Source organism: Salmo trutta, chromosome 26 (assembly GCF_901001165.1).
Source record: "Salmo trutta chromosome 26, fSalTru1.1, whole genome shotgun sequence".
Lineage (NCBI taxonomy): Eukaryota > Metazoa > Chordata > Actinopteri > Salmoniformes > Salmonidae > Salmo > Salmo trutta.
The window spans coordinates 46,335,147-46,348,640 of record NC_042982.1 but is presented as its reverse complement, the minus strand read 5'-3'; the positions used below and the strand labels follow the sequence as shown (position 1 = coordinate 46,348,640).

The 13,494-nt window shown below is 37.9% G+C and overlaps 1 protein-coding gene across 2 annotated transcripts in view; it reads right to left on the bottom strand.

The window, feature by feature from the left end:
* Nucleotides 1-3,104: 3,104 nt before the first annotated feature.
* Nucleotides 3,105-13,494, bottom strand: part of gab2 (GRB2-associated binding protein 2) — a gene marked incomplete at its 5' end in the record, with an annotated part of 92,562 nt that continues 82,172 nt past the window's right edge. For both annotated transcript variants that reach the window (XM_029716068.1, XM_029716069.1), the window contains 1 exon segment: nt 3,105-4,497. In XM_029716068.1, the coding sequence (XP_029571928.1) occupies nt 4,351-4,497 (147 nt within the window).

The following is a 13,494-nucleotide window of genomic DNA, read 5'->3' as shown; positions in this document are numbered from 1 at the left end:
CCCCCCCCGTCAGTAAGATCTGATCAACCCCCCCCCCCGTCAGTAAGATCTGATCAACCCCCCCCGTCAGTAAGATCTGATCAACCCCCCCCGTCAGTAAGATCTGATCAACCCCCCCCCCGTCAGTAAGATCTGATCAACCCCCCCCGTCAGTAAGATCTGATCAACCCCCCCCCCCGTCAGTAAGATCTGATCAACCCCCCCCCCCCGTCAGTAAGATCTGATCAACCCCCCCGTCAGTAAGATCTGATCAACCCCCCCCCCGTCAGTAAGATCTGATCAACCCCCCCCGTCAGTAAGATCTGATCAACCCCCCCCCCGTCAGTAAGATCTGATCAACCCCCCCCCCCGTCAGTAAGATCTGATCAACCCCCCCCCCCCGTCAGTAAGATCTGATCAACCCCCCCGTCAGTAAGATCTGATCAACCCCCCCCCCCCGTCAGTAAGATCTGATCAACCCCCCCCCGTCAGTAAGATCTGATCAACCCCCCCCCGTCAGTAAGATCTGAGCCCAAATTGTTTTGAGCCCCAACATATTTGCATATTACCTCCCCCCAACCCCCCACCTGTCAGTAAAACATAATGATAATAACAACAACAATAATAATAATAACAACAACAACAATAATGATAGAAAAACATGAACAGGTAACCATTAGCAACCATCAATAACACCATCGTCGATCTAATCAAAAGCAACTTTTGGCCGTACTGGTCGTCAGTTCTTCAGTGCGTACCAAATGGCATCCTATTCACCATAGTGTACTACATTAGACCAGGGCCCATAGTGTACTACTTTAGACCAGGGCCCATAGTGTACTACATTAGACCAGGGCCTATAGTGCACTACATTAGACCAGGGCCCATAGTGTACTACATTAGACCAGGGCCCATAGTGTACTACATTAGACCAGGGCCTATAGTGTACTACATTAGACCAGGGCCCATAGTGTACTACATTAGACCAGGGCCTATAGTGTACTACATTAGACCAGGGCCCATAGTGTACTACATTAGACCAGGGCCCATAGTGTACTACATTAGACCAGGGCCCATAGTGTACTACATTAGACCAGGGCCCATAGTGTACTACATTAGACCAGGGCCTATAGTGTACTACATTAGACCAGGGCCCATAGTGTACTACATTAGACCAGGGCCCATAGTGTACTACATTAGACCAGGGCCCATAGTGTACTACATTAGACCAGGGCCCATAGTGTACTACATTAGACCAGGGCCCATAGTGTACTACTTTAGACCAGGGCCCATAGTGTACTACATTAGACCAGGGCCCATAGTGTACTACATTAGACCAGGGCCCATAGTGTACTACATTAGACCAGGGCCCATAGTGTACTACATTAGACCAGGGCCCATAGTGTACTACATTAGACCAGGGCCCATAGTGTACTACATTAGACCAGGGCCCATAGTGTACTACATTAGACCAGGGCCCATAGTGTACTACATTAGACCAGGGCCCATAGTGTACTACTTTAGACCAGGGCCTAAAGGGCAATATATGAAATAGGTTGCCATTTGGGACCGAAAACCTTAAATAGTGATTCACCTTTTAGTGGTTCCAGCCCACAAAATAAGTACTGGACATTCATTAATGTACACAAAATGAAATATTATTGCCAATCATATTTTTGCCCCCACATTAAAGTGGTTATGAATTAATGTACAATGAATTAATGCATTACTAAACCTGTTAATATAATTATGTTGTGAAAAATAAGTGTATCCCTAGAGTAAAGCGACATTTCTTTCATGAAAGAATTCATGAAATTATAATTGATCATGTCAAGATCTGAGGATAATTGTAATAAATGTCACTGATCCTCTAATAAAGGCTATGTCCCAAATCGTATTCCCTATATAGTGCACTACTTTAGACCAGGGCCCCTTAGAGTGCCATTTGGAATGCATTACAGTTTTCTAAAATGGCACCCAGATTTTGTTTTCTTCAGTTTTTATTTTATTTTTTAAGTTAGGTTACGGACGCCATTTGGGATTTGGGTTTTCACTTTGTTTCAAAATAAATGCTTTAACTCTGGGGCGGCAGCGTAGCCTAGTGGTTAGAGCGTTGGGCTAAGTAACTGAAAGGTTGCAAATTCGAAGGTAAAAATCTGTCGTTCTGCCCCCTGAACAAGGCTGTTTAACCCACTGTTCCCCGGGAGGCCGTCATTGTAAATAATAATTTGTTCTTAACTGACTTGAGTTAAATAAAAGGTAAAATACAAAAGAACGAAAACTGCAGTTAATTGTGCAGAAAATGTCAAAACAAATCCGTTTAGAGGAAACGGACGTGGACACATTGACCTCAGTTATATATTGACCTCTAGGTCCAACGTTATAACTACGCACTAAACGTTCCTCCTCTTCAATCTGTCTGTCAGTGTGTGTGTGTGTGTGTGTGTGTGTGTGTGTGTGTGTGTGTGTGTGTGTGTGTGTGTGTGTGTGTGTGTGTGTGTGTGTGTATTTGTGTGTGTGTGTGTTTGTGAATGTATGTCTATGTGTGTATGTCTATTTGTGTGTGTGTGTGTGTTTGTGAATGTATGTCTATGTGTGTATGTCTATTTGTGTGTGTGTGTGTGTTTGTGAATGTATGTCTATGTGTGTATGTCTATTTGTGTGTGTTTGTGAATGTATGTCTATTTGTGTGTGTTTGTGAATGTGTGTATGTCTATTTGCGTGTGTGTGTGTGTGTGTTTGTGAATGTGTGTGTATGTCTAGTTGTGTGTGAATGTGTGTGTGTTATAATGTTGTAGTGGTGTAGAAACCAGGAGCTTTTCCTTACATTGGACATGACCCATCCTGGCAGCGTTTCTCTCTTTGATGTCTAATTCTCTCGAGTCCATTAGAGAGAGAGAGAGGAACTGAGGGGCTTCTCCCAAGGAAAACTGTTCTAGTGTAGAGCATCAACGAACAAAAACCCAGATATTTCACACCATCTCTCTGTCTCAAATGGCAGCCTTCTCCCATAGAGCACTCCTTTTGACCAGGGCCCATAGGCGAATAAAGGGTCATTTGGGACACACATTTTTTCACTATTATATACAAATATTAAAAAAAATGAAATGAGATGGTGTCTCTTCTTTTTTTTTTTACGGTCTTTATTTCTTTCTGACATGTCTGAGCTTTCATCTATTAGTTCAAGAGCAGTCGCTGCAACCAGAGTCACCGCCGTTAACAGAAGAACCGGTATTTATGGACGGATACATTACTTAAACGACCACGATTAACCAACAGCCGTTTGAAATTCTCATTAAGGCTCCTGAAGAGAATATTTATTGTAAGGCTGTTATTTGGTCTCCCTACACCAGACGACAGGTCCTGCATGGCTAAGCTGAAATTACTGCCTGCAGTGCAGTGAAAATAACCTCCGCGCCTTGTTTCACTTCTGCAAGGCTCAGCTAAAATGGTTGATTGAAGTCAGTAAAGAATGGGAGAGCGAGCCTGACGAGGCCCTCCCCTCTGTCCTATCAAGCAAAATGAGACTGCATCTGTAATAGAATATGCATTCCTGATACAATTACCACCGACTGGTTGGGTGGTCAGACAACGATAGCAGTTTGACTGGCAGCAAATAGTTTTAAGTAGCTATGTACATTAGCTAACCTGCTAAACAGGAAGAGAAAACACACTCAATGTTGTGTTGCAGTTGAAATGGCCGTGGAGAAGGACTAGAAGAGTTGTCCCCCCATAGCTTGACGGAGTCAGAGAAAAACCTAGAAGAAAGGTCACTGTAGAGGTAAGTATTCGGAAGGCAAGTCCCTATCAGTTCAGTCCAGCTTTAACAGTCTCTTTAGGGAGAAAAGCTTTGGCAGGTTCAGGTTGGGTCTCTGTCCGCCTGCATCAAGCGTTGGCTGCAGTGCAAAGCACTGATGATCACCACAGAATACAGCTAGGCGTTTTCAGCCAAGTCCTCATTTCAGTCCTCATTTCAGTCCTCAACCCATTTCAGTCCTCATTTCGCCCTCATTTCAGTCCTCATTTCAGCCCTCATTTCAGTCCTCAACTCATTTCAGTCCTCATTTCAGTCCTCATTTCAGTCCTCAACTCATTTTAGTCCTCATTTCAGTCCTCATTTCAGTCCTCAGCTCATTTTAGTCCTCATTTCAGTCCTTATTTCGGTGCGCAACTCATTTTAGTCCTCATTTCAGTCCTCAAGTAATTTTAGTCATCACCTGTCCAACAGAGGTAATCTGTGTCTCCGCCGTCCATAAATGTTCCTTCACTCCTCAAAACTGACTTCTGTCAGTATCATCGTGGCATCCTATAGGAGATGCTTGTCTTGACATGAGGTAAAGTCAGAGCGCTGTGTCTTTCTCATGGTTACTGTCAGGACTTTACGGTCTTAGGGGCGGGGTCGGTGGACTGTCGGACGTCCGTCCACTCCTGCATGGTGTTCTGGAGGGCCTGCGTCTTCTCCTTGTCCACCTGGACATAATCCACCTTCTCATCAGATGTCACAGAGGACGTAGAGGGCTGGGGGAAGAGAAGATTGGAGAGAGGAGAGGAGAGGAGAGGAGAGAAGAGGAGAGGAGAGGAGAGTGGAGAGGAGAAGAGAGTGGAGAGGATATAAGTGGAGAGGAGATGAGTAGAGAGGAGTCGAGAGTAGAGAGGAGAATGGAGTAGAGTGGAGAGGAGTGGAGAGGAGAGGGGAGTGGAGAGGAGAGGAGAGGAGAGGAGAGGAGAGGTGGGGAGAGGAGAGGAGAGGAGAGGAGAGGAGCATGGATATTAGTATTTGAACATAACACAGAAACTGGATAAGAAAAGGACAAACAAAAATATATATTTGGGGCATTTACACTATATTAATATGTACAGCAGCATTTACACTATATTAATATGTACAGCAGCATTTACACTATAATAATATGTACAGCAGCATTTACACTATATTAATATGTACAGCAGCATTTACACTATATTAATATGTACAGCAGCATTTACACTATATTAATATGTACAGCAGCATTTACACTATATTAATATGTACAGCAGCATTTACACTATATTAATATGTACAGCAGCATTTACACTATATTAATGTGTACAGCAGCATTTACACTATATTAATGTGTACAGCAGCATTTACACTATATTAATGTGTACAGCAGCATTTACACTATATTAATGTGTACAGCAGCATTTACACTATATTAATATGTACAGCAGCATTTACACTATATTAATATGTACAGCAGCATTTACACTATATTAATATGTACAGCAGCATTTACACTATATTAATATGTACAGCAGCATTTACACTATATTAATATGTACAGCAGCATTACACTATATTAATATGTACAGCAGCATTTACACTATATTAATATGTACAGCAGCATTTACACTATATTAATATGTACAGCAGCATTTACCTATATTAATATGTACAGCAGCATTTACACTATATTAATATGTACAGCAGCATTTACACTATATTAATATGTACAGCAGCATTTACACTATATTAATATGTACAGCAGCATTTACACTATACTAATATGTACAGCAGCATTTACACTATACTAATATGTACAGCAGCATTTACACTATACTAATATGTACAGCAGCATTTACACTATACTAATATGTACAGCAGCATTTACACTATATTAATATGTACAGCAGCATTTACACTATATTAATATGTACAGCAGCATTTACACTATATTAATATGTACAGCAGCATTTACACTATACTAATATGTACAGCAGCATTTACACTATACTAATATGTACAGCAGCATTTACACTATACTAATATGTACAGCAGCATTTACACTATACTAATATGTACAGCAGCATTTACACTATACTAATATGTACAGCAGCATTTACACTATATTAATATGTACAGCAGCATTTACACTATATTAATATGTACAGCAGCATTTACACTATATTAATAGTACAGCAGCATTTACACTATATTAATATGTACAGCAGCATTTACACTATATTAATATGTACAGCAGCATTTACACTATATTAATATGTACAGCAGCATTTACACTATATTAATATGTACAGCAGCATTTACACTATATTAATATGTACAGCAGCATTTACACTATATTAATGTGTACAGCAGCATTTACACTATATTAATGTGTACAGCAGCATTTACACTATATTAATGTGTACAGCAGCATTTACACTATATTAATATGTACAGCAGCATTTACACTATATTAATATGTACAGCAGCATTACACTATATTAATATGTACAGCAGCATTTACACTATATTAATATGTACAGCAGCATTTACACTATATTAATATGTACAGCAGCATTTACACTATATTAATATGTACAGCAGCATTTACACTATATTAATATGTACAGCAGCATTTACACTATATTAATATGTACAGCAGCATTTACACTATATTAATATGTACAGCAGCATTTACACTATACTAATATGTACAGCAGCATTTACACTATACTAATATGTACAGCAGCATTTACACTATACTAATATGTACAGCAGCATTTACACTATACTAATATGTACAGCAGCATTTACACTATACTAATATGTACAGCAGCATTTACACTATATTAATATGTACAGCAGCATTTACACTATACTAATTGTACAGCAGCATTTACACTATACTAATATGTACAGCAGCATTTACACTATATTAATATGTACAGCAGCATTTACACTATATTATATGTACAGCAGCATTTACACTATATTAATATGTACAGCAGCATTTACACTATTAATATGTACAGCAGCATTTACACTATATTATATGTACAGCAGCATTTACACTATATTAATATGTACAGCAGCATTTACACTATATTAATATGTACAGCAGCATTTACACTATATTAATATGTACAGCAGCATTTACACTATATTAATATGTACAGCAGCATTTACACTATACTAATATGTACAGCAGCATTTACACTATACTAATATGTACAGCAGCATTTACACTATACTAATATGTACAGCAGCATTTACACTATACTAATATGTACAGCAGCATTTACACTATACTAATATGTACAGCAGCATTTACACTATACTAATATGTACAGCAGCATTTACACTATACTAATATGTACAGCAGCATTTACCACTATACTAATATGTACAGCAGCATTTACACTATATTAATATGTACAGCAGCATTTACACTATATTAATATGTACAGCAGCATTTACACTATATTAATATGTACAGCAGCATTTACACTATATTAATATGTACAGCAGCATTTACACTATATTAATATGTACAGCAGCATTTACACTATATTAATATGTACAGCAGCATTTACACTATATTAATGTGTACAGCAGCATTTACACTATATTAATGTGTACAGCAGCATTTACACTATATTAATGTGTACAGCAGCATTTACACTATATTAATGTGTACAGCAGCATTTACACTATATTAATGTGTACAGCAGCATTTACACTATATTAATGTGTACAGCAGCATTTACACTATATTAATATGTACAGCAGCATTTACACTATATTAATATGTACAGCAGCATTTACACTATATTAATATGTACAGCAGCATTTACACTATATTAATATGTACAGCAGCATTTACACTATATTAATATGTACAGCAGCATTTACACTATATTAATATGTACAGCAGCATTTACACTATATTAATATGTACAGCAGCATTTACACTATATTAATATGTACAGCAGCATTTACAACTATATTAATGTGTAACAGCAGCATTTACACTATATTAATGTGTACAGCAGCATTTACACTATATTAATGTGTACAGCAGCATTTACACTATATTAATGTGTACAGCAGCATTTACACTATATTAATGTGTACAGCAGCATTACACTATATTAATGTGTACAGCAGCATTTACACTATATTAATGTGTACAGCAGCATTTACACTATATTAATATGTACAGCAGCATTTACACTATATTAATGTGTACAGCAGCATTTACACTATATTAATATGTACAGCAGCATTTACACTATATTAATATGTACAGCAGCATTTACACTATATTAATATTACAGCAGCATTTACACTATATTAATATGTACAGCAGCATTTACACTATATTAATATGTACAGCAGCATTTACACTATATTAATATGTACAGCAGGCATTTACACTATATTAATATGTACAGCAGCATTTACACTATATTAATATGTACAGCAGCATTTACACTATATTAATATGTACAGCAGCATTTACACTATATTAATATGTACAGCAGCATTTACACTATATTAATATGTACAGCAGCATTTACACTATACTAATATGTACAGCAGCATTTACACTATATTAATATGTACAGCAGCATTTACACTATATTAATATGTACAGCAGCATTTACACTATACTAATATGTACAGCAGCATTTACACTATATTAATATGTACAGCAGCATTTACACTATATTAATGTGTACAGCAGCATTTACACTATATTAATATGTACAGCAGCATTTACACTATATTAATGTGTACAGCAGCATTTACACTATATTAATGTGTACAGCAGCATTTACACTATATGAATATGTACAGCAGCATTTACACTATAATAATATGTACAGCAGCATTTACACTATATTAAAATGTACAGCAGCATTTACACTATATTAATTTACACAAGATATACTAGAATTATATGTACAGCAGCATTTACACTATATTAATTTACACAAGATATACTAGAATTATATGTACAGCAGCATTTACACTATATTAATTTACACGAGATATACTAGAATGATATGTACAGCAGTAGATATACTAGAATGATATGTACAGCAGTAGATATACTAGAATGATATGGACAGCAGTAGATATACTAGAATGATATGGACAGCAGTAGATATACTAGGAATGAGCTATATCGAGAATACAGTATTTAAAAACACACTACAAAACCACATGGCAATTGGATTGAATTCCAAAGACCGGAATATATAAATATATATATATATATATGTACTGTATATGATGGTGTGTATAGACAGTAGTTATATAGGATGGTGTGTATAGACAGTATAGAGAGTAGTTATATAGGATGGTGTGTATAGACAGTAGTTATATAGGATGGTGTGTATAGACAGTAGTTGTATAGGATGGTGTGTATAGACAGTAGTTATATAGGATGGTGTGTATAGACAGTAGTTGTATAGGATGGTGTGTATAGACAGTATAGACTGTAGTTATATAGGATAGTGTGTATAGACAGTAGTTATATAGGATGGTGTGTATAGACAGTAGTTATATAGGATGGTGTGTATAGACAGTAGTTATATAGGATGGTGTGTATAGACAGTATAGACAGTAGTTTAAACTTTAAGTCTTTACTGAAGACACATCTCTTCAGTAGGTCCTATGATTAAGTGTAGTCTGGCCCAGGAGTGTGAAGGTGAACGGAAAGGCTGGAGCAACAAACCGCCCTTGCTGTCTCTGCCTGGCCGGTTTCCCCTCTTTCCACTGGGATTCTCTGCCTCTACCCCTATTACGGGGGCTGAGTCACTGGCTTACTGGTGTTCTTCCATGCCGTCCCTGGGAGGGGTGCGTCACTTGAGTGGGTTGAGTCACTGACGTGGTCTTCCTGTCTGGGTTGGTGCCCCCCCTTGGGCTGTGCCGTGGCAGAGATCTTTGTGGGCTATACTCGGCCTTGTCCCAGGATGGTATGTTGGTGGTTGGAGATATCCCTCCAGTGGTGTGGAGGCTGTGCTTTGGCAAAGTGGGTGGGGTTATATCCTACCTGTTTGGCCCTATCCGGGGGTTTCATCGGATGGGGCCACAGTGTCTCCTGACCCCTCCTGTCTCAGCCTCCAGTATTTATGCTGCAGTAGTTTATGTGTCGGGGGGCTAGGGTCAGTCTGTCACATCTGGAGTACTTCTCTTGTCTTTTCCGGTGTCCTGTGTGAATTTAAATATGCTCTCTCTAATTCTCTCTTTTTCTTTCTTTCTTTCTCTCTCTCGGAGGACCTGAGCCCTAGGACCATGCCTCAGGACTACCTGGCTTGATGACTCCTTGCTGTCCCCAGTTCACCTGGCCATGCTGCTGCTCCAGTTCCAACTGTTCTGCCTGCAGCTATGGAACCCTGACCTGTTCACCGGACGTGCTACCTGTCCCAGACCTGCTGTTTTCAACTCTCTAGAGACAGCAGGAGCGGTAGAGATACTCTCAAAGATCGGCTATGAAAAAGCCAACTGACACTTACTCTTGTGTTACTGACTTGTTGCACCCTCGACAACTACTATGATTATTATTATTTGACAATGCTGGTAATTTATGAACATTTGAACATCTAGGCCATGTGCTGTTATAATCTCCACCCGGCACAGCCAGAAGAGGACTGGCCACCCCTCATAGCCTGGTTCCTCTCTAGGTTTCTTCCTAGGTTCTGGCCTTTCTCGGGAGTTTTTCCTAGCCACCGTGCTTCTACACCTGCATTGCTTGCTGTTTGGGGTTTTAGGCTGGGTTTCTGTACAGCACTTTGTGACATCAGCTGATGTAAGAAGGGCTATATAAATACAGTAGTTATAAATACAGTAGTTATATAGGATGGTGTGTATAGACAGTATAGACAGTAGTTATATAGGATGGTGTGTATAGACAGTATAGACAGTAGTTATATAGGATGGTGTGTATAGACAGTAGTTATATAGGATAGTGTGTATAGACAGTAGTTATATAGGATGGTGTGTATAGACAGTAGTTATATAGGATGGTGTTTATAGACAGTATAGACAGTAGTTATATAGGATGGTGTGTATAGACAGTATAGACAGTAGTTATATAGGATGGTGTGTATAGACAGTAGTTATATAGGATGGTGTGTATAGACAGTATAGACAGTAGTTATATAGGATGATGTGTATAGACTGTAGTTATATAGGATGGTGTGTATAGACAGTAGTTATATAGGATGGTGTGTATAGACAGTATAGACAGTAGTTATATAGGATGGTGTGTATAGACAGTAGTTATATAGGATGGTGTGTATAGACAGTAGTTATATAGGATGGTGTGTATAAACAGTAGTTATATAGGATGGTGTGTATAGACAGTAGTTATACAGGATGGTGAAAATATAGACAGTAGTTATATAGGATGGTGTGTATAGCGGTAGTTATATAGGATGGTGTGTATAGACAGTATAGACAGTAGTTATATAGGATGGTGTGTATAGACAGTAGTTATATAGGATGGTGTGTATAGACAGTATAGACAGTAGTTATAAGGATGGTGTGTATAGACAGAAGTTATATAGGATGGTGTGTATAGACAGTAGTTATATAGGATGGTGTGTATAGACAGTAGTTATATAGGATGGTGTGTATAGACAGTAGTTATATAGGATGGTGTGTATAGACAGTAGTTATAAAGGATGGTGTGTATAGACAGTATAGACAGTAGTTATATAGGATGGTGTGCATAGACAGTATAGACAGTAGTTATATAGGATGGTGTGCATAGACAGTATAGACAGTAGTTATATAGGATGGTGTGTATAGACAGTATAGACAGTAGTTATATAGGATGGTGTGCATAGACAGTATAGACAGTAGTTATATAGGATGGTGTGTATAGACAGTAGTTATACAGGATGGTGAAAATATAGACAGTAGTTATATAGGATGGTGTGTATAGCGGTAGTTATATAGGATGGTGTGTATAGACAGTATAGACAGTAGTTATATAGGATGGTGTGTATAGACAGTAGTTATATAGGATGGTGTGTATAGACAGTATAGACAGTAGTTATATAGGATGGTGTGTATAGACAGAAGTTATATAGGATGGTGTGTATAGACAGTAGTTATATAGGATGGTGTGTATAGACAGTAGTTATATAGGATGGTGTGTATAGACAGTAGTTATATAGGATGGTGTGTATAGACAGTAGTTATAAAGGATGGTGTGTATAGACAGTATAGACAGTAGTTATATAGGATGGTGTGCATAGACAGTATAGACAGTAGTTATATAGGATGGTGTGTATAGACAGTATAGACAGTAGTTATATAGGATGGTGTGTATAGACAGTATAGACAGTAGTTATATAGGATGGTGTGCATAGACAGTATAGACAGTAGTTATATAGGATGGGTTGTATAGACAGTAGTTATACAGGATGGTGAAAATATAGACAGTAAGTTATATAGGATGGTGTGTATAGCGGTAGTAGTTATATAGGATGGTGTGTATAGACAGTATAGACAGTAGTTATATAGGATGGTGTGTATAGACAGTAGTTATATAGGATGGTGTGTATAGACAGTATAGACAGTAGTTATATAGGATGGTGTGTATAGACAGTAGTTATATAGGATGGTGTGTATAGACAGTAGTTATAAAGGATGGTGTGTATAGACAGTATAGACAGTAGTTATATAGGATGGTGTGCATAGACAGTATAGACAGTAGTTATATAGGATGGTGTGTATAGACAGTATAGACAGTAGTTATATAGGATGGTGTGTTATAGACAGTATAGACAGTAGTTATATAGGATGGTGTGCATAGACAGTATAGACAGTAGTTATATAGGATGGTGGTATAGACAGTATAGACAGTTAAATAGGATGGGTGTATAGACAGTAGTTATATAGGATGGGTTTATAGACAGTAGACAGTAGTGTATATAGGATGGTGTGTATAGCGATTAGTTATATAGGATGGTGTATATAGACAGTATATAGGATGGTGTGTATAGACGTATAGACAGTATTATATAGGATGGTGTGTATAGACAGAGTATAGGATGGTGTGTATAGACAGTAGTTATATAGGATGGTGTGTATAGACAGTGTAGACAGTAGTTTATGGATGGTGTGTATAGACAGTAGTTATATAGGATGGTGTGTATAGACAGTAGTTATATAGGATGGTGTGTATAGACAGTAGTTATATAGGGTGGTGTGTATAGACAGTATAGACAGTAGTTATATAGGATGGTGTGTATAGACAGTAGTTATATAGGATGGTGTGTATAGACAGTATAGACAGTAGTTATATAGGATGGTGTGTATAGACAGTAGTTATACAGGATGGTGTATATAGACAGTATAGACAGTAGTTATATAGGATGGTGGTATAGACAGTAGTTATATAGGATGGTGTTTATAGGACAGTATAGACAGTAAGTTATATAGGATGGTGTGTATAGCGGTAGTTATATAGGATGGTGTATATAGACAGTAGTTATATAGGATGGTGTGTATAGACAGTATAGAGAGTAGTTATATAGGATGGTGTGTATAGACAGTAGTTATATAGGATGGTGTGTATAGACAGTAGTTATATAGGATGGTGTGTATTAGACAGTATAGACAGTAGTTATATAGGATGGTGTGTATAGACTGTATAGACAGTAGTTATATAGGATTGGTGTGTATAGACTGTATAGACAGTAGTTATATAGGATGGTGTGTTATAGACAGTA